The 24,970-nt window shown below is 42.0% G+C and overlaps 1 protein-coding gene and 1 long non-coding RNA gene across 2 annotated transcripts in view; one reads left to right on the forward strand and one right to left on the reverse strand.

Annotated features, from left to right (window-relative positions):
• Positions 1-712: 712 nt before the first annotated feature.
• Positions 713-24,970, reverse strand: part of SLC14A2 (solute carrier family 14 member 2) — an 86,266-nt gene continuing 62,008 nt past the window's right edge. The window contains exons 12-19 of the mRNA XM_037805517.1: positions 16,729-16,888; positions 15,852-16,041; positions 14,717-14,845; positions 13,624-13,816; positions 11,513-11,660; positions 10,703-10,837; positions 3,681-3,730; positions 713-913 (exon numbers count right to left, since the gene is read on the reverse strand). Of these exons, the coding sequence (XP_037661445.1) occupies positions 713-913; positions 3,681-3,730; positions 10,703-10,837; positions 11,513-11,660; positions 13,624-13,816; positions 14,717-14,845; positions 15,852-16,041; positions 16,729-16,888 (1,206 nt within the window). The remainder of the gene's footprint in view (positions 914-3,680; positions 3,731-10,702; positions 10,838-11,512; positions 11,661-13,623; positions 13,817-14,716; positions 14,846-15,851; positions 16,042-16,728; positions 16,889-24,970) is intronic.
• The window catches only part of LOC119511104, a 30,033-nt gene continuing 7,449 nt past the window's right edge, over positions 2,387-24,970 (forward strand). Inside the window, exons 1-4 of the long non-coding RNA XR_005212151.1 lie at positions 2,387-2,516; positions 3,458-3,551; positions 4,461-4,577; positions 16,800-16,909. This is a non-coding gene — a long non-coding RNA (uncharacterized LOC119511104). The remainder of the gene's footprint in view (positions 2,517-3,457; positions 3,552-4,460; positions 4,578-16,799; positions 16,910-24,970) is intronic.

The raw sequence follows: 24,970 nt of genomic DNA on the forward strand, positions 1-24,970 counted from the left end.
TTTCCAGAAATATTTCTGTTCTGTAAAGGAAGGCATGTTTTCACTGAATTTAGGTTTCCTAACCCCATCTGTAGAATACCTTTCCATGACTAGAGAATAATCTTCCACAGAACTTACAAATTTCCTGCATTGTCTCTAGGTAACCCTTCCATCTCTTACTTAAAGTAATAACTTGTTGGTTATGCTGATTTCATCAGTCTGCAGGAAAGAGAGGAGAATCAACACTTCTGAGGTGGAAGGGACCCTCGAGTCCTTCCCTGTCAAGGAACCAAGGAGAACCAGAGGCTGAGAGTCGGGGGAGTGGCAGAGCTGGGGCAGAACAAGCCCTCCTGCCTTTCAGGCTAATCTAACTTAGCTACATTAAATGACTGAGTTGGATGACCATGTCACCAGTCTCTGTTCCCTTCCTGGTGACTTCTTTTTAGACATGTGACATATTTTGCAAAAGAGGCAGGTTCCCCTCAAAGGGAGATCTTTCAGAGTTTCCTATGCATATAAGGTCTAAACTAAACATATCCTAGATGAATGTTGTTCATTTTAGAACAGACAGGTTCTTGGATTATGATTACACACCATTTCCCTGTGCTGGTGAGTAACTGCTTTGGGGGAGAATCACAGAACAGACAGAAGGGGAGGTTGAGCAGCCTTTAGCCTGGGGACCCAGATGGCCTGCTGAAGGCTGACTTGGCAGGGACATGCCTGGAAGGAGAACTTAGGAGACATCATAGGCCTGGTACTTGGTTATGGAGGATGCCCTTCTGCTTCTCTCCTGGGACAGGTAGTAGATGCGGTTGGCCTCTGGGTAGGAGACTTTGCTGAGCGGGAGCTTGTAGATGGCAGGATTGTTGGTGGTCAGGAGCAGGAAGGTGAGCGCCGAGAGGCAGAAAGGCCAGGTGCAGGTTGGTAATCCAAACTGGAGGTGTTGGTGGGGAGAGGAACACAGAGAAGCCTTGGTTATGTCAGATGCTTGTGCTTGTTGCATTAGCCCTCACCAATCATGTGCAGCCTTGGGAAGAGGAGGGGATGCTTAGTGGCCACTGATAAGCATAATGGTTAATGATGACCTTTATAAAAATCAAATCAGTGGTGTTAGTCTGCATTGTAAGAGGTGAACACACCTCTTCAACATGCATCTATTGGAAACCTATTCCAATATCTTAACAGAGAAGACATGTCTTGTCCTGAGGTGTCTGGCCAGGTTCTACCTCCAATTCTAGGAACTGTGGCCATTTTTTACCTTCGCCCATTAATGCCTGCTGAAGGAATGGTGTCAGAAGCCATTTTGTAGCATGGCCTTTTAAAATTTGGTCACAGTTGATTGGACTAGAGCTAGGCATAGGACTCAAACTCGCTTCTTCATAGGCAAGTGACCAGGACCAATACAATCTCTCTTCTGAGAATTTGAACTGAGAGACACAGAGGCTGTATCCAGAGACTGTGTAAGGAGGACTCTTGAACTGAAAGGACTGGACACCCAGGGCTGGGTGGTCATTTGGGTGCCATGTGCAACAGAGAGAGTTGGGAAAATGGAGTAGACATATGGAAAGTGACAGGGATGTGACAGCCTAGTGTCAGGGCTGGAGAGTAGCTGCCTCTCTTCTCAAGGGCTAACAAAGAACCTGCAAATTCAACTATGAGGCATGTCAAATCATCCCTTCTTCTGTCCCATTTTATTATAAGCATTAAAAACCTTAGGGAAAACATGGGGCCCTCCTGTCCCAACACCATCAGCATTGTAGAGGGTCCTCTAGCTTACAGAACATAACAGTCGGGTGTGTACACAGATGGCACTATTGGATGGGACTTTGGGAAGAACAATGACCACCTGGTATCAGAACTGCTGGTGCTGCAAGGAATACCCATGAGTGATGGATTCCACTCAACGAGCCTTTCCAAAGCTCTGCTAAGACTGCACAAGGTATTTTGGGATACAAATGCATCCCCTTGGAGTCAAGTAGAAAGTAACTGAGTTTAGAGACACACAACCCTAGATCCAAATCTCAGCTCTGATGACCTTAATTTATCTCAGAAAGATTAAATGACTGTAACACTTCAATAGTAAAATAGGGATAATAATACTACCTACTCAGAGTTGGTGCCTGGTACATATTAAGCATTCAATAAATGGGCTTCATTACATGGTCCTTATTGCTAAGCAGACGGCATTGTTGAAGACTTGGGGCTGTACACACATCAGTTAGAAAGTAAAAGCACTGCTAATCTGTGCTGTCTTCTGTGGAAATGTTATTCAACATTTTATAAATATATATAACTTGTTCCCCAGTAAGACTGTAAATTCCTTCAGGGTGAGTTAATAGACTACACTTTTTTTTGTATCCCTGATAGTGCTTAGCACAGCATCTTACACATAGTAGGCACATAGAACGTTTACTTGGTTTTTTGTTTTGTTTGAAAAATGTTTACAGTGAATGGTATCTTCTCTGGGAACCAGGAAGGGGCCAGTCACCATGGCAAACTCCTGTGATTTTTGTACTCCTTCCATTACCTTGTCCAAGGTAGGCACCTGACATTTACTTATTTGATGAACAATTGGGTATGTGAATGGAGGCAAGAATAGATGGCAAAGTCTGGAGTTGACAGGGGCTTCTGAGGCTATAGTCCAGCTCCTCCTACAAGGGGCAGTGTTTCTGACAGTTAGCTGTTCAGCCCTAGCTCTAATATTCCCTACAGCAGGCTTTCATTCAGTCAGCATTTCCTGAGCACCTACTATGTTCTCAGCACTGTAATAGGTGCTAGAGATAAATATAAGAATACGATAGGATCCCTGTTCAGAGAGAGAACCCAGGCTAGAAGGAGACCGATGTGTCCCCAGGTCATCACATACTGTATGACAGGTGGTGCAGCAGAGGTGTGTGTGAAACACAGGGGGGCCCAGAGGAGGGAGGGACTTGGTCCATCTGGGGAGGTAGGATTGGATTTAGACAGGAGTGAGCAGAATAGCAAGATTTCCAGGCCTGTCCTTTGTGGTCCAGGTGAGATGTGAACCCTTATCAAAGAGGAGGAGGCATGGACTGTAAGCTGAGTGCCCTGCAGTGAGGCTGCCCCTCCCAGGGTGTGCTCATGGGGAGGGGGTGCAGCTGGGACTGACGTCACACACCATCCTAATCTGGGGCTTAGGCAATGACTGGGGCCTCAAGATGGGCTGGAGCTTGACTCCCCTGCTTTGAAACCTTCACTAGTGGCCCTCTTCCTCTCTGGATTCCCTTCCTGTTTAGAGCTGCCACCACAAAGGGGACAGAAATAACACCTATTTTGTGTCCACCAAATTGACTAGCTCTGGTTTGGTTGCTATGGGACAAAAGTGTGTACTGGCTCACTAAACACACAAAATATTAAATAATAAAGGTTTAGAAATGGCTCTAGAGGACAGTAGAAAGAAGTATGAATTAAGTGTTTGATTTACAAGATGATGCTCTGCAAATTATCTTTCTATAAGGTGCTCCACTCGCCCATGACAATGGGATTTGATGGACTGACAGTTGGCATTTCAACTTTTGAGATCCAGTTCTTTCTGTCTAGTGGGTGCTGAGGTGAGTAGTGTGATTTGAGATGAGGCGAATTAATCAGAGAAGGGTTTCTGGAGGAGTTTGAGCAGGCTTTGGGGACCAGAGGACACTAGGAGGCGTGTGGTGGGCACATTCTGAGCCCAGCTGACTTACCACAGATAACGTATTTGACAGGGCAGCACCCAGGTAGGCGGCAAACAGTGCTGGAAAGAGAACCAAGAAATATTCCAATAACCATAACCATTTAATAAAGCCTCAAACTTCGTCTACATATTCTCTCCCCATAAATTTTTTTCCATACATGCTCTCCGATTTAAAAAGATTGAATTACATTTCTATCACGTGGCGGCTTTGAAAAGTGTTAAATTCCATGCAAATGCTGGCACAGCTAAGATCGCAGATGAACTTTGTTAAAAGGTCTAGAATTTAGCTGTTATAGTCCTCTTGGGTCCCACCACCTTGCATTCCAGTAAAGGAACATTAAATAGCAAAAACCATAAATGGAAATTTTACTATACAGCAAAGGCAAGTGAATCCCAGAACTCCCTGCTGGAATATTTCATCAAAGTTATTAACATAATATGGGTTTCCAGGGAAGAGATGTACTCTGTAAGCCTGAACACCAAATACACTGCCTCATCTTCCAAGCTCTGTGGCTGACACGGCCAGACTTGCTTCTGGGAAGAGCCAAGCACTGGCAGGAGTCGAGGCATTGGGAAAATGGGCTACTGCATTTAGCTCGCAACTGAACCCTTAATTTCTCAAGTGAAAGCATCCCAATTGTCCCTAAGTTGGTAACTAAGATGGTAACAACAGTCAGCCTTTTTTAGAGAGATTAGAGAGTTTCTGCATGCACAGCTTGTAGTAATCCCTGCCATATCTTTCTTTAAACATTCCTACCACGTAAGCACTGTTACTCTTTTCATTTTACAGATGAGAAAACTGAAGCTCAGAGAGGTTAAATAATATGACCATGCTGCCTGTCTTGCAGATGGAGAAGTCCCTATTGTTTTAGGGGTGAGGAGTCAAGGAATGACTTCTATCTACGGAGTGAGTTATGGAGCAAGAAATACTTTCCTGGGTCACACCAGCGCGCTTATTTGTCTGAGAGGGGATAGGAGCCCATGCCTTCCTTTCCACCAGCAAGTGCTGTTGAATCACCGCTGACAGAGCCCTGCACTTACTGAGCGCTCCTTATAGAGCAGGTGTTGGGTGAATGATCCAACCCGATACCACAGCTCTATGAGGGGGACACTGTTATGACATTTAATTCAAACAGGGCTGTTCCACCTGACAAAGTTGCTGCCAAACCACTGTCTCCTAATGGGCCCTACACCCAGGTAACTTGCCCATGATTTAAAATCTTCTGTTCATTGAACAGTTTTATGTGTCATATTCCTGGATCCATCCATCTCTTTCTCCAAGTTGTAGACTGAAGGCTGACTTGACTGCTGCGTATGGATAAGTCACTATAGCTTTCTGAGCCTCAGGCTGCGTGGACACAACATGAAGATAGATTTTCCAGCACCTTACCATGATCTAATAGGATGATGTTAGTAAAGGAATTTTGGTAAAAACAAATGTCAGATACTATCATGCGATCTCTGTTTTCAGGAGTTTTAAAAATTCCTTCATAGGAATTTTTTTTTTTAAGAAAAGAGAGATGACAGCTTCACCCTTCACATCTAGTCTAGAATGCTTTTCTCTTTTTAGTGACTGCCATAAGATGCAAAATAAACATACCAACAAATTATAGGAAACAAAAATATGACTACATGTGATCCCTAGGAAAGAACATTTGGGGATAAAGTATAACTGGCCAAAATGGGGCTCCTATCTCAAGTGTCCTGGTAAAAAGGAGTTTTATTTAGTTCCCATCTATATAACATCAAGAAAAAAAGTTTCAAAGGATTGTGGGAAGAAGGAGAAGTAGCAAGCTCTGAAAAACAACTATTGAACTGACAGGAACTATCTGAAATCAACCATTTTGAAACATGAGTCCAGGGAGGAAGGAACTCTGGCTCCTGGCTCAGCTTCCTGGTGCTAGGATGGGACATAAAGAACTAGACCTCCAAGCTCTGGGTGTATGTGGTCTGATTCAGGCTGAGGAGAAGATAAAAGAATAAAAAAGAAAGAGGCTAGGAGACCTATAGGACACCAATAAGCATACCAATATACACATTATCTGAGGCCCAGGAGAAGAACGGCAGAAGGAATATGCAAAGAAATAATAGTAGGAAACTTCCTAAATTTAATTAAAGACATGAATGTGCACATTGAAGGAGCCCAACAAATCTCAAACAGGATAAATTCAAAGAGAACAATGCCCAGTCACACAGTAATCAATTGTCCAATGCCAAGGACAAGGAGAGAGTGCTGAATGAAAGAAAACAATCATAAACTAAGAACTTTATACTTGGCAAGACTTTCTTAAGACATACCCAGATAAACAAAAGCTGAGGGAATTTTTCACCACCAGAACTGCCCTATAAGCAATGCTAAAGGGAGCTTTTCAGCTTGAAAGTTAAGGACACTAGATAATGGAACAAAGCAGCATCAAGAAATAAAGACCTCCAGTAAATGTAGCATATGGGTAATTATAAATACAGTGCTATTGTACTGTATTGTTATGTAACTCCACTTCTATACAAATGTATAAAAAGTATGATAATTGATGGTTTTAGACATACAAAGATGAGAGTGGTAACAAGTACAGAAAAAAGAAGATAAGGTGGTATCAAATCATATCTGATTGGTATAGATTGCAGATGTTAAAATTTAACCCATGGTAACCATAAAGAAAACACATGAAAAATAAACTCCCCAGTCAAAAGGCAGAGATTGGCAGAACAGATGAAAAAGCATGACCCAACTATGCTGCTTACAAGAGACACAAGCGACCCACCTTAAAAGACATAAGCAGGTTGAAAGTGAAAGGGTGGAAAAAATATATCAAGCAAAAGAGAGCTGGAGTAGATATAAAATAGACTAAGTAAAAAACCATTAGGAGGGACAAAGAGGATTACTACAACAAGATGATATAACAATTATAAAATATGTTTGCACTTAACAGCAAAGCCCCAAAATATGTGAAGAAACTATTGATAGATTTGAGGGGAGAAATAGATGGTTCTACATTAATAGGAGACTTCAATATACCACCTTCAATAAAGGATAAAACATCTCTAGACAAGATGAAAAAAGAAGTAGAATCGAATGATATTTTAAACCAGCTAGACCCAACAGCAATAAATAGAACACCCAACATCAGAATAAATATTTTTCTCTAGTGCACATGGATCATTTTCCAGGATTTCATGATAGGTCACAATAAATTTAAAAATATTGAAATCATACCACATATATTCTCTAGCCACAATCCATTGATGCTAGAAATCAGTAACAGAGAGAAAATGGAAAATTCATAAACATGCAGAACTTAAGGCTAGGGAAGAAATCTGAAGGGTAAGTAGGAAATCTCTCGAGGTGAATGGAATTGACAATGCAACACACCAAAACTTTTGGGATTTAGCAAAGGCAGTGCTCAGAGGGATATTTATAGCTCTAAATGCTTACATTAAAATAAACATCTCAAACATCTCAAATCAGAGAACTTACTTCAAAACTACAGGATCTAGAAAAGAAGAACGACTGAAGGAGAGAGAAAGTAGAGAATAATAAAACAATAGAATCAACAAAGCAAAGATCAATAAAATCAACAAACCTTTAGCTAGACTGTCAAAGAAAAAAAGAGAGAATGCAGGTAACTAAACTCAGAAATGAAAAGGCGGACATTGCTACTGATCCCACAGAAATACAAAAGACTGTAAGAGGATACAATGAACAACTGTATGCCCAAATTCTTAAAAACACAATCTATCCAAACTGACTCAGGAAGAAACAGACAATCGCAACAAACCATTAACAAGTAAAATCTCTGTTTTCTTCCATCAAAGAAAAGCCCAGGACCAGATGGCTTCACAGGGGACTTCAAGAAGACTTAACTCCAATTCTGTTCAAACTCTTTCAAAAAGCAAGTGAAGAGCAGAGACCACTCCCTAACTTATTCTATGAGGCCAACATCACCCTCATACCAAAGCCAGATAAAGATACCACAAGGAAACAAAACTACAGACCAACAGTTCTTACAAATGTACCCGTAAAAGTCCTCAACAAAAGACTAGCAAACCAAATCCAACAGCACATCAAAAGAATTATACATCAGGATTCATCCCAGGGATGCAAGGATGGTTCAACGTAAGAAAATCAATAAATGTCTTATACCACCTTAACAGAACAAGGAGAAAAACCACATAATTGATACAGAAAAGGCATTTGACAAAATCCAGCACTGCTTGAGATAAACACTTGGGACACTTCCTTAACGTGATAAAGGGCGTCTATGAAAAGCCCACGGCTAACATTGTACTGGATGGTGAAAGACTGACAGCTTCCCCTCTAAAATCATTAACATGAAGATCATTAACATGACAAGGATGCCGGCTGTCACCACTGTTATTCACCATTGTGCTGGAAGTTCTAGCTAGAACTATTTGGCAAGAGAAAGAAACAAAAGGCATCCAAATTGGAAAGAAAGAAGTCAGACTTTACTTATTTGCAGATGAGATGATCCTATAGACAGAAACTCCTGAAAAATCCACAACAAAGCTACTGAAACTAATAAATGAATTCAGCAAAGGGGCACAGAACAGGATCAATACTCCCAAATCAATAGTGTTTCTACATACTAGTGATTAACAATCTAAAGGCAAAATCAAGAAAAATATTCCATTTACACAGCAACTGAGAGTATGAAATATCTAGAAATAAATCTAACCCAGTATGTAAAGGACTTTCATGCAAAAAGCTACAAGACATTGCTAAAAGAAATCAAAATAGACCTAAATAAATGAAAGGACATTTCGTGTTCATGGATTGGAAGGCTAAATCATTAAGATGTCAATTCTACCCAAAGTGATTTACAGATTCAATGCAATCCCAGTCAAAATTCAAACAGCCTTCTTTGCAGAAACGGAAAAGTCAATCATCAAATTTATATGAAAGAGTAAGTGCTCCAAAGAGCCAAAACCAATCTGAAAAGGAAGAACATAGTTGGAGGACTGACACTTCCCGATCTTAAAACTTACTACAAAGTCATAGTAATCAAAACATGGTATTGAATCAGGACAGACATATGGAACAAAGGAATTAAATCAAGAGTTCAGAAATCAATACATTTATGGCCAACTTATATTTGACAAGGGTGCCAGAGCCACTCAATGGGGAAAGAATTGTGCTGGGAACAATGTATGTCCATGTACAAAAGAATGAATATACAAAAATTAACTCAAAATGGTTCATAAACCTCAATAAAAGAACCAGAATTATAAAATGCCTAGAAGAAAATATAGGGAAGCCTCTTGTGATGGTTAGGTTCATGTGTCATCTTGGCCAGGTGATGGTACCCAGCTGTCTGGCCAAGCAAGCACTGGCCTAACTGTTGCTGTGAGGACATTTGTGGCTGGTTAATAAACCAACAGGCTGGTTTATTAAATCATCAGTCAGTTGACTGCAGCTCTGACTGATGACTCATCAAAGGGCGTCTCTTCCACAATGAGAGAATGCAGTTGGCTGGATTTAATCCAATCAATCAGTTGAAGACTTTTAAGAGAGACAGATAGAGGACCTTCACCACTTCTTTGGCTGACCAGCAAAGTGTTTCCTGAGGAGTTCGTCGAACATCTTCATTGGAGTTGCCAGTTTGCTGACTGTCCTATGGAATTTGGACTTGTGCATTCCCACAGTTGCGTGAGTCACTTTTATAAATCTTATATTCATAGATATCTCTCATTGATTCTGTTTCCCTAGAGAACCCTAACTAATACACCTCTCTAGGCCCTTGTATTAGGTAATGGTTTCTTAGACTTTATGCCCCAAAGCACCAACAACAAAAGAAAAAATAAATGGGACTGCAATCAAAAATAAAATGTTTGGCACATCAGAGGACCATAACATGAAAATAAAAAGACAACCTACCCAATGAGAGAAACTACATATCCAATAAGGGTTTAATATCCAGGATATATAACAAAATCCTACAACCCAACAATAAAAAGATAAATGAGGCATACATACTTACAATAGAAAAAGTCCTGATAAAATGGACGGATCTTGAAGACATCATGTTGGGTGAAAAAAGCCAGATACAAAAGGACAAATATTCTATGACCTCACTGATATAAAATAATTAGAATACACAAACTCCTAGAGTCGAATATTGGTTACCAGGGAAAGGGGTGGGTTTGGGGAATGGGGATTTAATGCTTAATCTATACATAGTTTCTGTGTGGGCTGATCCGTCAAGTTTTGGTAATGGATGGTGGCGATGGTAGCACAACACTGTGAACGTAATTGTTATATAGTTGAGTGTGGTTAAAGAGGGAAATTTCAGGTTGATAAAAATTAAATAAAAAAACGCAGGATTATATACCGCCAACAGTGAATCCTGTTGTACATGATGGATTGTAGTTAATGGTACAATGATGGAAAATTCTTTTGTGAATTTTAACAAACGTAGCACACTGATACATGGTATTAATAGTAGGTTGGGATATGGGAACTGTGTATTTTATGCATATTTCTGAAGACCTACAACTTTTCTAGTAAAAATAATCTAACAATAGAAATAAAGATTTTCAAGCAGAAGAATATATACATATTCTAAATTGTAAACAGTCTCCTTTCCTGAGGTACTGAACCAATATGTAACCAATAGGGTTCCTTTGAAAAGCATAAGGTCAATATTTCAGTGCTAGAAGTTAATTGTTTTATTTATAAAGCTCCCAACTCAATATAGAAGGCTTAACTTGCCTAAGACTTCTTTGCTGGTGGGCTCTGACCAGCAGCCAGTAAAGCCACAATCACGGAAGACAAGCAACTACTACCTAAAACCTTTCCTCACTTGGCTGAAAGCCTCATGTCCAGTGAAGTTAGTTTTAAATACATTAATCACTAAGTAACCATTACAAAAAATTGTTAAATAAAAGTCTGTGTGTAAAGCAAAAGTTCCTCTAATTTATCTTTTGGGGACTAGCAGAATTGTCACAGGTGTGGGTTTCCTTGTGGGGACGGGCACAGGCATAGTTTGAGGTTGAAAGGGATATGTGCACACCTACCGCAGGTGATGGCGAGGAGGTGTGTCTGCCAGGTGATGCTGTAGAACATGCCTCCTATGGCGATGCAGGCCAGAGTGCTGTTGAATCCACACAGGCCCACGTAGACGGAATCAAAGGGTGTGGCCAGCGTGAGAGCTGGGAGAGAGGGCAGGGTGGAGTTTGGTGTCTCCAGGCCTCACCTGCTGGCCCTGACCCCCTGGGCTGACCTGCCCCAGTCCTCAGAGCCCAGAACCAGTTTTCCTCTTAGGTATTTATAGAATATAAATATTCTATATTTATATATAGATTTTATTATTTTATATTTATATATCTGATTTTATTCAGTGAAAAAACACCTGAAGGAAACAAATGGCCAAAGAGCCAAATGTGTGCCAGTGGTTAAATCGGTGTGAGTAGAAGAGGCCCTTGGAAAAAGGACCCTGAAGTCTAATTTAGTCCGCACAGGGAAGGTCCTCTGCCTGCCACTAAAAGAAGACCTGTCCTCCTTCACTGATATCTTAATATTCCCTAATGCAGAACAAATACTTCTTGTCATTATTAGAGATAAGATTTAAAATATAAACATGCTTGGAAGAAAAAAAAAACCCACAAACTTTAAATTTATACTATGGTGTAAATGACTAATACTAGAGTCTTTTTTGAGGGCACAAAACACCCAAAGTGGAGAAACAAGGTACAATAGAAGGAGGGAAAGTTTACAGGAAATCAGCAGATAGAGCACTCAGGACATGTATCACCGGTTTGCTCAGAGCTGGCCCCAGGCACAAACGTCCTTACAGCCCATTAACAAGGGGAAGTGGTGGCACTGACCTGCTAGCATCCCCAAGGTGGATCCAATCGCTGCATGCAAGCAAATAAGAGGTGAGGATATGAACAAAGCCACGAGGAAAATGCCTCCGGTCCAGGGATTATCACAGCCATACACTTGGCCGATTCCCACAGGGATGGCTCTCAAAAGCTGTAGGTACAACAAGATCACATGCTTGTTATGGAGGCAAAAGAGATGACATATACTGTGGCTGGAAAAGATTTGGCACCAAACCCTTCATATATTTAGGCTTTGCCACAGGTTTCCAAGGTATTTTTCATTCCAATAGGTTAGTTCTAAAAGGAACATGAGCTTTATTATCTCCTTCTTGAGTGCCTAGAACATCAGGGGTTACTATGTTAAGTTTCTTCATTTAGAAATGTGAGTGTAAGAAAATTCTCATCCCCCCAGTAAAGAGAAACTGAAAACCTTCCAAATTAGGGCATTATTCATTAGAGAAGTAAGTAATAGATTTTCAATCAAAGTTGGAGTTGAAGGACCCATTTAAAAAAAACTAGTTAATGAAATATAACTAGGAGACCAACTATTATTAGATGGAATAATGGTCCTTTGTGTTTCTAAGAGCAACATGTCGGGCGTGGTGACGTTAGTGGGGTCTGGACAATCGGACTCATGTCCACGGAAGACCCTGGGAGCCCGGATCGTTGCACATTGGCCCTTTGGACTGACAAACCCGACTGTCCCACGCATGGGGCTGACCTCCCCAGGCCTCAGGGGCTGGCACGGCTGCCTGCCGGGTGACAACAGTGTGAGCAGGCCGGGATCCACTGCCTTGTGGGCACTTACACGTGCTCTAGAGTTTGGGAACAGGAGAGCAACTGGCAGATCCTGGGATGCAGCTTCCCTGGCGAGGGGGGCTGGGGCCCTGCAGCCAGGGAAGTACTTAGGGGACAAGGCTTGGGCCATGCTGGGGTGCACTGGGCAGTGGGCTGAGAAGCACAGTCCTGGGGTGAGTGTGGGTATATATTGGGGAGGAAGCTCTTCCCTCAGATCCACTCCCCTGAGAGCCCCTGCACTTGGGGGTGTCGGGGGGAACACCTTGTAGCTCAAGAGCCCTCACACCAAGGTAATGTGCAGAGACAGCAGGACATTGTGGGAGCGTGCGGGTCGGCCTAGGGACCAACCCTTTGGGCTCAGTCTCCCTTTGCCCAAGGCTGAGAAGACGATGGGGGAAGTGGGACAGGCCAGTGGTTTTATACCTGTGGCAGACCTTCCTTCCTCCCCCAGCAGAGGACAGATTTCCCCAGGGTCACAACAGCAGAGGAACACATGGGCATTCAAAATTGCTGGGGTTTTTAGAGCTTTTCTGACATTCACCAATTGTACCCCTAAAACTCAAGGCTCTAACCATAATAGTTAAAAAAGGACAAAACACATTTACTATTACCATGATCCATTCAATGGGCCAGAAACTTATTTGTTAAAGGAAAAACACCAACATATTAACTTTTCTTTTGTACATCTCCTAGGACTCTGGGGTTATGAAGTATTTTTACAGGATTCCCAAATATTTTATTTTTACATTTCTACAAGATTCCCAAGTATCTTTTAAATTGAGAATGTGGCATTGAGAATGCAAAATATCTCAATATTGTCTAACATGCTCTCTCCACAGCACACCAATTAGAATAATCTCCCCTTAAAAAGGTGGGGATTGGGAAACACTGTGGGTGGGAAGTCCAGGAACCAAACTGCTAGCATTGTGTGGCACCTTTTCAGTCTTTTCTTGTACAGGGTTTGGTCCTACCTGGGGAAAAAAAAAAAAATACAAAGGGAAAAGAAAGAACCAAAGAACCCAGGTCTGGAAGTCAGGAGGTCTGAGTTCTAGTCTTGCCCTTGCTCCTTACTAACTACGTGTGTGACCTCAGGCAGGTCTCTTAACCTGGCCTGTTTCTTCCTCTGTGCTCTGGCAGGATGGGACCAGAAATGGCCTTTTCAGCTCTTAAAAGGAACAAAGAAAAAGATGGTAGCTCATGAGATGCTATATATAGAGTGCCTCGCCCTGTTTTAGTTGTTCATTATTACTGGTGATGTTTCTATAAGTAGATGCCCCTTTAAAATCAGGTTTGGATTTTGCTTGCATGACGCTTACCAGAGGCACTTGGATCTCCGACCAGGTGATGTTGGGCGCGGAGGATGCAGGCTGCAGCAGCGTCGTGGGGAAGAAGAGGTTGTAGTGGCCTGTGGCTGCCAGGTACAAGGTCACAGCGATGTTGAAGGGCAGCGTGAAGACTGGGAGGTCCCACTTGCTGAGGATGGTGCTCAGGGCACTGGAGAGGATGGGGCTGGTGGCAGAAGCACAAGAGACGCTGTTCAAGGAGCCACCTGGCCCTCACACAAGAGGGGCGGGCAAGGACAGACTGAGTGGAACAGGGGTCTCCGTCCTTCCCAGGGCAAATCAGCCTGCTGGGTGCCCTCTCTGAGCCTAAGTGGCTCTGAGCTACCATTCTTTCCCTTGGCTGGCACAGTGCCAGAGTGGGGATGTCCAGACCCAAATTCAGAAAGAGGGCTTTCTGGGGAGAGTTTCAAGGCAGAAAGACACAGATCTTCCTTGGAGTCATATAGTTTCATCCACAGACATGAGAGGGGCAGGTTGGGGCAGAAGAAGGGAATTATGTTCATTCAAATAACACTTATTGAGCAGCTGAGAGCACGTAGCCTCCTGGCCAGCATGCCCTGCATTTTCTGAAGGTGAGAGAGGAACTGGGGTCTGGCCTCTGAGGGTTCTGCCCGGTGGCTCAGGCTTCATCCTACCCTGGGAGGTTGTCTCAGCCTGGTTGGAGGTCCCAAGGATAGGGTAAGTCTGTATAGGATGCAGGAGGAGATTCTGGGAGATTTCTGGAAACCAGTGGGACCCTGTGGTGTGGGGCTCTTAACCTGTGGAGGCCTCAGTCTCTTCTCTGTGCTCTGGCAGGGTAGGACTAGAAAAGACCCTTTTAGATCTTAAAAACAGGAAAGTAAAGGATGGTAGCTAATGAGACGCTGCATGCTAATCACCTAGCTCAGAAACTGGCACTGTGAAATGTTAGTAATATCTACACATGTATCTCATGTACAAGCTAAGGAAATGCCACTTTCACATCAAGTTTGGACAGATCTGTCATGCATGACAGCCACAGGGCTGGGTACAAATTTTGGCGGCCCTTGATCTGAATCTGCATCTGCATCCTCAGGAGCAAACTTACCAAGACATGGACATAATGATGACGGGCAGCAAAAGCCACCAGTAGTAGTCGCCTCTGTCAGAGAACACGGCCATGAGCAGCCCCACCAGCACCCCGTTGTAGCCGTGGAGTCCGGCCGCGATGGTGGACCTGGGGAGGGGGTGCGGGCTGGTGAGGGGGGGCGGCTAATGGACAGGCACACTGCCTGCTCCATTTTCCTCCTGAATCAGACTTTTCTCAACTGCCTCACCGTACCTTCAAACAAACACCTTCTGGCAATGGGGAGGGAAACATCAGCCTCTCACATGTCCCTGGACAATGGGTAGCTTAAAAAAATAATCAGAGGGAGAAAGGCAGTTCCTCAGAAAGTTAAACTTAGAATTATCATAGGATCCAGTAATTCCCCTCTTAGGGATATATTCAAAGAATTGAAAGCGTGGACTCAAACAGACACTTGTACATCCATCGGTGTTCATAGAAGCATTAGTCACAAGAGCCAAAAGGCAGAGACAACCCAATGTGTCCCTCGACAGAGGAGGCGATGAACAAGTTGTATCATATACACACAAGGGAAGATCGTTCAGCCACTGAAAGGAAGGAAACGCTGGTCTCTGCCACAACATGGATAAACTTTGAGAACATTATGCAGAGTGAAATAAGCTAGACATGAAAGGACAAATATTGTATGATTCCACTGAGATGAAATATCTACAACAAGCAAATTCAGAGAGACAGAGAGAGAGAGAGAGATAAGGAAGATTAGAGCTTACCAGGGGCTGGGAGGAGGGAGAATGGGGAATTACTGCTTGGTGGGTACAGAGGGTGATGACAAAGTTCGGTAATGAATGGTAGTGATAGCAGCGAAACACTGTGAATGTAATCAATGCTACTGAAGTGTACACTTACAAATGGTTAAAGTGGCAAATTGTATGTTATATATATGAGGTACCACAATAAATAAACACATAAATAAATAAATAAATAAAATAATCAGAGGCAATAGTCCATTTTAGTTATCAGTGTCCTTATTTTGAGGGGAGCTGGGAAACAAGTAGAGTGGGGGTGGGAAGGTGGAGTGTGGTCTACACGGGAAGAGACCGCAGGGCCCTATGCTTGGACCCCAAGTTTCTGGGGTTCCTTGGTTGGGGGAACTTACTTGTCCTGACTGAGGATGAGGGCTGTCAAAGTGGAAACGATGGTTCCCAGGCAACCCGAGATGGCCCACCAGGGGTTCTGGATGAAGAGGCCAAGGACAATGAGGATGCCGCTGAGGGGGTTGTTCACAAACATCACCTGAGACGTGCCACGGAGAACCCAGTCAAGAAACTGGAACACTGGAGATTTGTCTGAAATGGGCGGGGTGGGAAGTCAGCACGTTCTTAGCGTGAGCTGGCTCTAGGCGAGGCCCAGGGAGGCGGGAGGGACTCTCCATATCCAAAGCAGGTTTGCAAGGAGCTGCTCACCTGTTGTCAACCACCATGGAAGAGGGTAAACAACTGGCAGTATAGGGTGTCTGACTGCCCAGATTACCCTTCACAACCATTGCCAGCTGAACGTGGTCTTCAGGTGGTTTTCCCAGCAGTGGGATGGGGTACCCTGAGCTATCCATAACACCTACAATACTGCCACAAATTTTCAAGAAGACTGGTCCAGAAAAAAAACTTTCTTGCTGCACAAAGGGTGTCAAATCCATGACCTAAGTCTGGCGAGATTGCTAAAGAGAACCCATTGGAATAGTAGACATGGTTCTTCTGTGATCTATCCAGAGGGCTTTTTTCTAGAAGGCTGGCTCTAGAATCCCAGTGCTGAAACATGCCCATCTAATACACTCTGATGGGATATTTAGAGAAGAGAACTGTTGTGTTCAGAAGTGAGAGCTCACACATTTAAACTTACAGGTGTTGACATACCAAGAGATTGGACTTCTGTTATGAAAGCAGAACTCCTATCTTCTCTGAAGGACCATGGAAGCAGAACTCAGTCTAGTCTGTAGGGAAAGTGGCAAGCAGGGGTTGCTGTCACAGAACCTTTACCTTTAAGTCCCTCTCCACACTCCTTCATTTCTCCTGTGATGTAATTGAGGGCTTTACTGATCCTTTTCCAGCTGCCCGCCATGGAACTCCGGATCCAGGAAGTCTTGGAAACATTTTCCTCCACCTTTATCTCAGAGCTCTCCTCCATGGTGTCCAGATCCTGTTCAGGGTCAAGAGACAGGTAAGAAGCTCCTACATTCTGTGGTTCTCAGACTGAGAAAAGGACATTCACAGGCACTCAGGGACCAAGCTAAGATTTTTCATTTGGTTTTGGGAGTTGGCTATTTGATCATTTCCCTGTTTCTATATTTGAGAATAACTTCTGATTTTCTTGACCTATTTGCTTAATTTGACCTGTTACCTCATTTAATATGGGTGTTGTATACCTTATTAATAAAGGTACAAAATGACATCTTTATCCTCATTTTGTGGATGAGGACTCAAGAATGGAGAGGTCCTCATTTGCAAAGGTCAAAGTCAAAGGGTAAAACTGAGATTTAACCACAGATTTTTAGATTCTTTTTAAAAAGCAATTACTTCCAGAGAGGACGGGGCAAGATGGCAACAGAGACAGGTGTAGAATTTAGTTAGTCCTCTGGAGCAACTAGTAATTAGCCAGGAACAACCAGTAAATAGTCTGGAACATTATTGGGGGACATCTATGAGTGCTTACACATCGTACACCAGTCAGGAATGGGTGGAACCGCTGAGATTGCAGCATAAAGTAGAAACTGGACAGGCACCCATCCCCCCAGCATGGCAGGCTGAGTTGCAAAACTTCTGCTGTGTGAGAAAGAAGCAATCCCTGTCGGAGCAGGGAGGGGTGGCTCAGCCAAGCTCCAATTGCAATTTCTAATTTAACAAATTTGGACTATTGAATACAACATATAAGCACAGATAGGCCCTGTGCAAACAAGGAATCTGTGGTTCCTCATGGCAGAGAGGAGGCAGGACTGAAGAAAAAAAAAATACACACACACACACACACACACACACACACACACACACACAACTAAATAAAAGCAGAGGCTTTTGGAGATGGCTGAACTCAGAGTGCTGGAGAATGGCTGCGTCCCAAGAGAAGGGGCACAGAGAACTGGGTACAAACTCCAGTCGACCGGCAAAACTGAGGGGCTGGAGACTGGCTCTGAAGAGGCGCTTTTGCTCTTTTTCCATTTTTTTCTCTCATTCTGTTCTAAGCAGCTTATTAGAGAAAGCCTCAGGCATTTTCAATTGGCAGTGACTGACCCAGGCAAGGGTGGAGTTAAGAGAGTCAGAGAGACAAAGGAGGAATTCAAGTGTAGAAGATTACTCCCTAGGGGGTGTATCATTCCTAAGAAATTGAAAGTTTGAAAAAACAATTGGCAGAACTTATGGGAATGAAACTGGTTGCCCTCCCTCAGAGAATTCAGACCCCAGGGCCTGGGGGAAAACAAACAAACCAGACACAACTTAAGCTTGGCTTCTGACACTCTCAGCATGGCCAGGACTGGGTCCACTATGATGTAAAGGGACCACACCTCTTTACGCTGGTGGGGAGCTGCAGGCTGACAAGCGCCACCTGCTGGGCTGGTTAGGGAAAGCACCAAGTCTAGAGACCTCATGGGAAAGTCTGGCAACCTGTTGCTCAGGGAAACTTGAAACTGATTACACCTCCCTCCTGAGACCTGGGCCCGTCTGGTCTGGGAAAACCTGATTCGGGTAATCAAGGAAACCAGATGCTTAGACAGCAAAAGATTTCAAGTCACCTTAGGAAAAACGAAGGTATGGCCCAAAGGAACAAACTTACACCTCAACTGAGATACAGGAACTGAAACAACTAATTAAAGATCTTCAAGCAAATATGCCACATCAATTAAAAAACCAAATCAACGAGTTGAGGGAAGATATGGCAAAAGAGATGAAGGATATAAGGAAGACATTGACAAACATAAGGAAGAAATTGAAAGTTTGAAAAAAAAATTGGCAGAACTTATGGGAATGAAAGGCACAATACAAGAGAGGAATCCAAGATGGTGGATTAGGAGAGACAGTGCAAAATACTCCTCCGTGATAAAACACTAGATAAAAGACAGAAAGTGTTCCAGAATAGCAGTTCCAGGGTTCGACTGGCATGAAAAAGTCTGCTACATCCACAGTGACTGTGCACTTGGTGAAACTGAGAGACAGCATTTGGAATCGAGTGAGAGTTTTAGGCTCCCAGGGAAACAGCACCATGGTTGGGAGAAACCTGGGGAGGTGGGTTAGTTTAAAAACCCAGAAATTGGCTGCAGATCTGGCAGCAAGAGCCACACAGTTGACCATGGTGGGGAGTGCCTTCCATGCCCTGGGCACCCACCTCAGCATCTGGCATGGGTGATAGCCTCTCACACACTTGCAGCTAATTGTCCCAGACCCAGGAACAGGCCACTGCAACAGGCAGAGGACTGTGGAAGTGGGAAGTTCCACGCCCCATACAGCCATCTTTTCAGCAGGTTGGGAGACGCCCTTGCATAGTGCCCCAGCTGAGAGCTTCTCTTGGGGATTCCGCTCACCTGTGATGTTGCACAGTCTTCCTTCATGGAGTGCACAGCTGAGTAGCAGGGTCCTGCACAGAAGAGCTGGGAGCCCTACACCAATCCCAGGGTATTGTGGGCCCACAGCAGAGAGGGAGTATGGGGAATCTGAGCTGAAGTGTTGGACTCATGCAACAGTCCCAGGGTATTCCAGTCAGAGCCCTGGGAAGAGCTGGGAGTTCTGGGTCTTAAGCCATCTTCCCTGCCTAACTACACAGGGCAGACCCCCCACCCTCAGGGCTGGCAGTCCCAATTGCACATGGAAAATTGGTGCACTGATTGGACCGCCACAAGGTTTGGACCCCTATTTGCTGCATAGATGAAGTTGGGGAGAACTGGCTTGAGGATAAGAGGTGGCTTGTGGATGCCATCTGCTGGTAGGTCAGGGAAACTGCACTCCACCAAGCTGCAGCTCTGTCAAATTATAGATAATTGTTCAAATAAGCCTGCAGATCATAAAATAACCCTATAAAGATAAGCAAATGCCAGGAGGCTGAAAACAACAGAAAATTTTAAAGCACATGAAGAAACCAGAAGATATGGATAACCCAAATGTCCAAATTATAAAACCAGAGGAGACACAGAACTTGGAGCAATTAATCAAAGAAGTAATCATAAACAAGAAGACCATGGCTCAGGATATAAAGGACATCAAGAAGACCCTAGAAGAGCATAAAGAAGAATTTGCAAGAGTAAATAAAAAAAAAAAAAAAAGATGAGCTCATGGAAATAAAAGAAACTGTTGCTCAAATTAAAAAGATCCTGGAAACACATAGCTGCAGATTAGATGAACTTGAATAATGAGTAAGCGAACTTGAAGAAAATATTATGGAGAATGAAAGTACAAAAGAATGAATGGAGGTAAAAATCAGAAAATTTGAGATCTCAGGGATATGACGGACAACATGAAGTGCACAAATATAAGAATCATTGGTGTTCCAGAAGGGGAAGAGAAGAGTAAAGTCTAGGAAGAGTATTCAAAGACATTGTTGGGAAGAAGTTTCCAACCCTTCTAAACTACATAGACACCCAATGAACTACAAACAGAATAAACCCAAATAGGCCCACTCTGAGATATATTCTGATCAGATTGTCAAATGCTGAAGAGAAGGAGCAAGTTCTGAAAGCAGCAAGAGAGAAGCAATTCACCACATACAAGGGAAACAACATAAGACTAAGTAGTGAATACTGAGTGGCCACCATGGAGGCAAGAAGGCAGTGGTATGACATATTTAGAATTCTGAAAGAGAAAAATTGCCAACCAAGACTTCTTTATCCAGCAAAGCTCTCCTTCAAATTTGAGGGAGAACTTAAAATCTTCACAGAAAAACAAATGCTGAGAGAATTTGCTAACAAGAGACCTCCCCTACAAGAGATACTAAAGGGAGCCCTACTGGCAGAAAAAAAAAAGAAAGGAGAGAGAGGTATGGAGAAGGGTTCAGAACTAAAGAGTTTTAATAAGGGTACATTAAAGGAAATAAAGAGAGAGAGGGAAAATGTATCTGACAAATAAAAACCAAAGGATATGATGACTGATTCAAGAAATGCCTTCACAGTAAAAACATGGAATGTGAATGGATTAAACTCCCCAGTTAAAAGATACAGATTGGCAGGATGTATAAAAAATATGAACCATCAATATATTGCCTTCAAGAGACTCACCTTAGACCTAGAGACACAAAGAAATTGAAAGTGAAAGGATGGAAAAAATATTCCATGCAAGCTAGAGCCAAAAGAAAGCAGGAGTAGCAATATTAATCTCAGATAAAATAGACTTAAATGCAAGGATGTTATGAGAGACAAAGAAGGTCACTATATACTAATAAAAGGGACAATTCAACAAGAAGAAATAACAATCGTAAATATCTATGCACCCAATCAAGGTGCACCAACGTACAAGAGACAAACATTGGCAAAACTGAAAGAAGAAATAGATGTTTCCACAATAATTGTGGGAGATTATAATACAACACTCCTATAGATAGATCAATCAGACAGAGGACTAATAAGGAAATTGAAAACCTAAACAACGTGATAAATGAATTTGACCTAACAGACATACAGAGAGCATAACATAAAAATCACCAGGATACACATACTTCTTCAGTGCTCAGGGAACTTTCTCCAGAATAGATCATATACTGGACCAAAAAACAAACTTCAATAAATTTAAAAAGACTGAAATTATTCAAAGCAGATTCTCTGATCGCAATGAAACACAATGAGAAGTCAATAACCATCAGATTTAGAACATTCACAAAAATCTGGAGGTTAAACAACACACTCCAAAACAATCAGTGGGTTAAAGAAGAAATAACAGAAATTGTAAATATCTAGAGATGAATGAAAACAAGAGCACAACATATCAAAACTTATGGGATGCAGCAAAGGTGGTACTAAGGAGGAAATTTATAGCTCTAAACGCATACATTAAAAAGGAAGAAAGAGTTAAAATCAAAGAACAACTGAAGAAGCTAGAAAATGAACAGCAAACTAATCCTAAACCAAGTAGAAGAAAATAAATAACAAGGATTAAACCAGAAATAAATGACATAGAGAACAAAAAAACAATAGAGAGAATAAATAAAACCTAAAGTTGGTTCTTTGAGAAGATCAACAAGATTGACAAGCCCCTAGCTAGATTGACAAAATAAAAAAGAGAGAAGACCCAAATAAACAAAATAATAAATGAGAGAGGTGACAATACTGCAGATCCAGAAGGAATTAAAAAAAATAATAAGAGGATACTATGAACAACTGTATGCCAACAAACTAGATAATGTAGAGGAAGTGAACAATTTCCTGGAAACACACGAACAACTGTTCTAGTTTGCTAATGCTTGCCAGAAAGCAAAACACCAGAAATGGATTGGCTTTTATAAGGGGGGTTCATTTGGTTACACAGTTACAGTCTTAAGGCCATAAAGTGTCAGATGCCTTTACTGGAGGATGCCCAATGGTGTCCAGAGAACCTCTGTTAGCTGGGAAGGCACGTGGCTGGCATCTGATCCAAAGTTCTGGTTTCAAAATGGCTTTCTTCCAGGACATTCCTTTCTAGGCTGCAGTTCCTCAAAAATGTCACTCTTAGTTGCTTTTGGGGTGTTTGTCCTTTCTTAGCTTCTCCAGAGCAAAAGCCTGCTTTCAATGGCCATCTTCAAACTGTCTCTCATCTACAGCTACTCTCTCAGCTTCTGTACATTCTTCAAAGTGTCCCTGTTGGCTGTAGCAAGCTCACTATTTCTGTCTGAGCTTATATAGTGCCCCAGTAATCAAGGCCCATGCTGAATGGGCAGGGCCACACTCCATGGAAATTATCTCATCAGCATCATCACCTACAGTTGGGTGGGTCACATCTCCATGGAAACACTCAAAGGATTCCAATCTAATCAGCACTAAAACACCTGCCCCACAAGATTGCATCAAAGAATATGGCTTTTTCTGGGGGACAGAATACATTTAAACTGACACAACAACCTAGACTGATCAGAGAAGAAATAGAAGACCTCAATAAACCAAGCTTAAGCAAAGAGATCCAAAAAGCCATCAAAAAGCTCCCCACAAATAAATGCCCAGGGCCAGATGGCTTCACAGGGGGAATTATACCAAACTTTCCAAAAAGAACTGACACCAATCTTACTTAAACTATTTCAAAACATTAAAGAAAATGGAACACTATCTAACTCATTTTATGAAGCTAACATCACTCTAATACCAAAACCAGGTAAAGTTGCTACAAGAAAGGAAAACTACAGGGCAATCTCCCTAATGAATACAGATGCAAAAATTCTCAACAAAATACCTGCAAATCAAATGAAAAGACACATTAAAAAAAATCATACAACATGACCAAGTGGGGTTCATTCCAGGCATGCAAGGATATTTCAACATAAAAAAATCAATCAACGTGATACAACACATTAACAAATCAAAAAGGAAAAATCAAATGATCATCTCAATAGATGCTGAAAAGCATTCAACAAAATCCAGCATCCTTTTATTGATAAAAACACTTCAAAAGGTAGGAATTGAAGGAAACTTCCGCAATATGATGAAGGGCACATATGAAAAACCCACAGCCAGCATAGTACTCAATGGCGAGAGACTGAAAGCCTTCCCTCTAAGATCATGAATGAGAAAAGGATGCCCACTGTCACCACTGTTATTCAACATTGTGCTAGAAGTGCTAGCCAGAGCAATCCAGCAAGACAAAGAAATGAAAGGCATCCAAATTGGAAAGGAAGAAGTAAAACTGTCATTATTTGCAGATATGATCTTATACTTGGAAACCCTGAGAAATCAATGACACAGCTACTTGAGCTAATAAGCAAATTTAGCAAAGTAGCAGAATACAAGATTAACACACATAAGTCAGTAACGTTCCCATACACCAGAAATGACCTAACAGAAGTGACACTCAAGAAAAAGATTCCATTTTCAATAGCAACTAAAAAAATCAAGTACTTAGGAATAAATTTAACCAAGGATGAAAAAGACCTATACGTAGAAAATGACATAACTTTACTAAATGAAATAGAAGGGGAACTAAAAAAGATTGAAAAATATTCTGTGTTCATGGATAGGAAGGCTAAATGTCATTAAGATGTCAATTCTACCCAAAATCATCTATAGATTCATTGCAAATCCAATCAAAATTCCAACAACCTACTTTGTAGATTGGGAAAGCTAGTTATCAAATTTATTTGGAAGGGAAAGATGCCTTGAATTGCTAAAAATATTCTAGAAAAGAAAAACAAAGTAGAAGGACTTATACTCCCTGAATCTGAAACTTATTATAAAGCCATAGTAGTCAAAACAGCATGGTACTGGCACAAGATAGACATATTGATCAATAGAATCGAATTGAAAATTAGGAGATTGATGACCAGATCTACAGTCGACTGATCTTTGATAAGGCCCCCAAAACCACTGAACTGGGACATAACAGTGCATTCAGCAAATAAAAGAATATAAGAGAAACCACTATGTCACACCCTACATGAAAGTTAACTCAAAATGGATTAAAGACATCAACATAAGAGACAGTACCATAAAACTCCTAGAAGATAATGTAGGGAAACATCTCCAAGACCTTGTATTAGGAGATCACTTCTTAGACCTTACACCCAAAGCACAAGCAACGAAAGAAAAAATAGATAAATGGGAACTCCTCAAACTTAAAACCTTCTGTACCTCAAAGGAATTTGTCAAAAAGGTGAAGAGGCAGCCAACTCAATGAGAAAAAATTTTTGGGAACCATGTATCTGACAAAAGACTGATATCTTGCATATATAATGAAATCCTATAACTCAATGACAATAGTACAAACAGCCCAATTATAAAATAGGCAAACGATATGAAAAGACAGTTCTCAGAAGAGGAAATACAAATGGCCAAAAGACATGAAAAAATGTTCATCTTTACTAGCTATTAGGGAGATGCAAATTAAGACCACAATGAAATATCATCTCACACGAATTAGATTGGCTGCCATTAAACAAACAGGAAACTATAAATGCTGGAGAGGAGGTGGAGAAATTGGGACTCTTATTCATTGCTGGTGGGACTGTATAATGGTACAGTCACTCTGGAAGACAGTCTGGCAGTTCCTTAGAAAAGCAGATATAGAGTTACCCTTCGATCCAGCAATTTCACTACTTGTTATATACCTGGAAAATCTGAAAGGAGTG

The sequence above is a fragment of the Choloepus didactylus genome, chromosome 16 (assembly GCF_015220235.1).
Source record: "Choloepus didactylus isolate mChoDid1 chromosome 16, mChoDid1.pri, whole genome shotgun sequence".
In the NCBI taxonomy this organism is placed as follows: domain Eukaryota; kingdom Metazoa; phylum Chordata; class Mammalia; order Pilosa; family Megalonychidae; genus Choloepus; species Choloepus didactylus.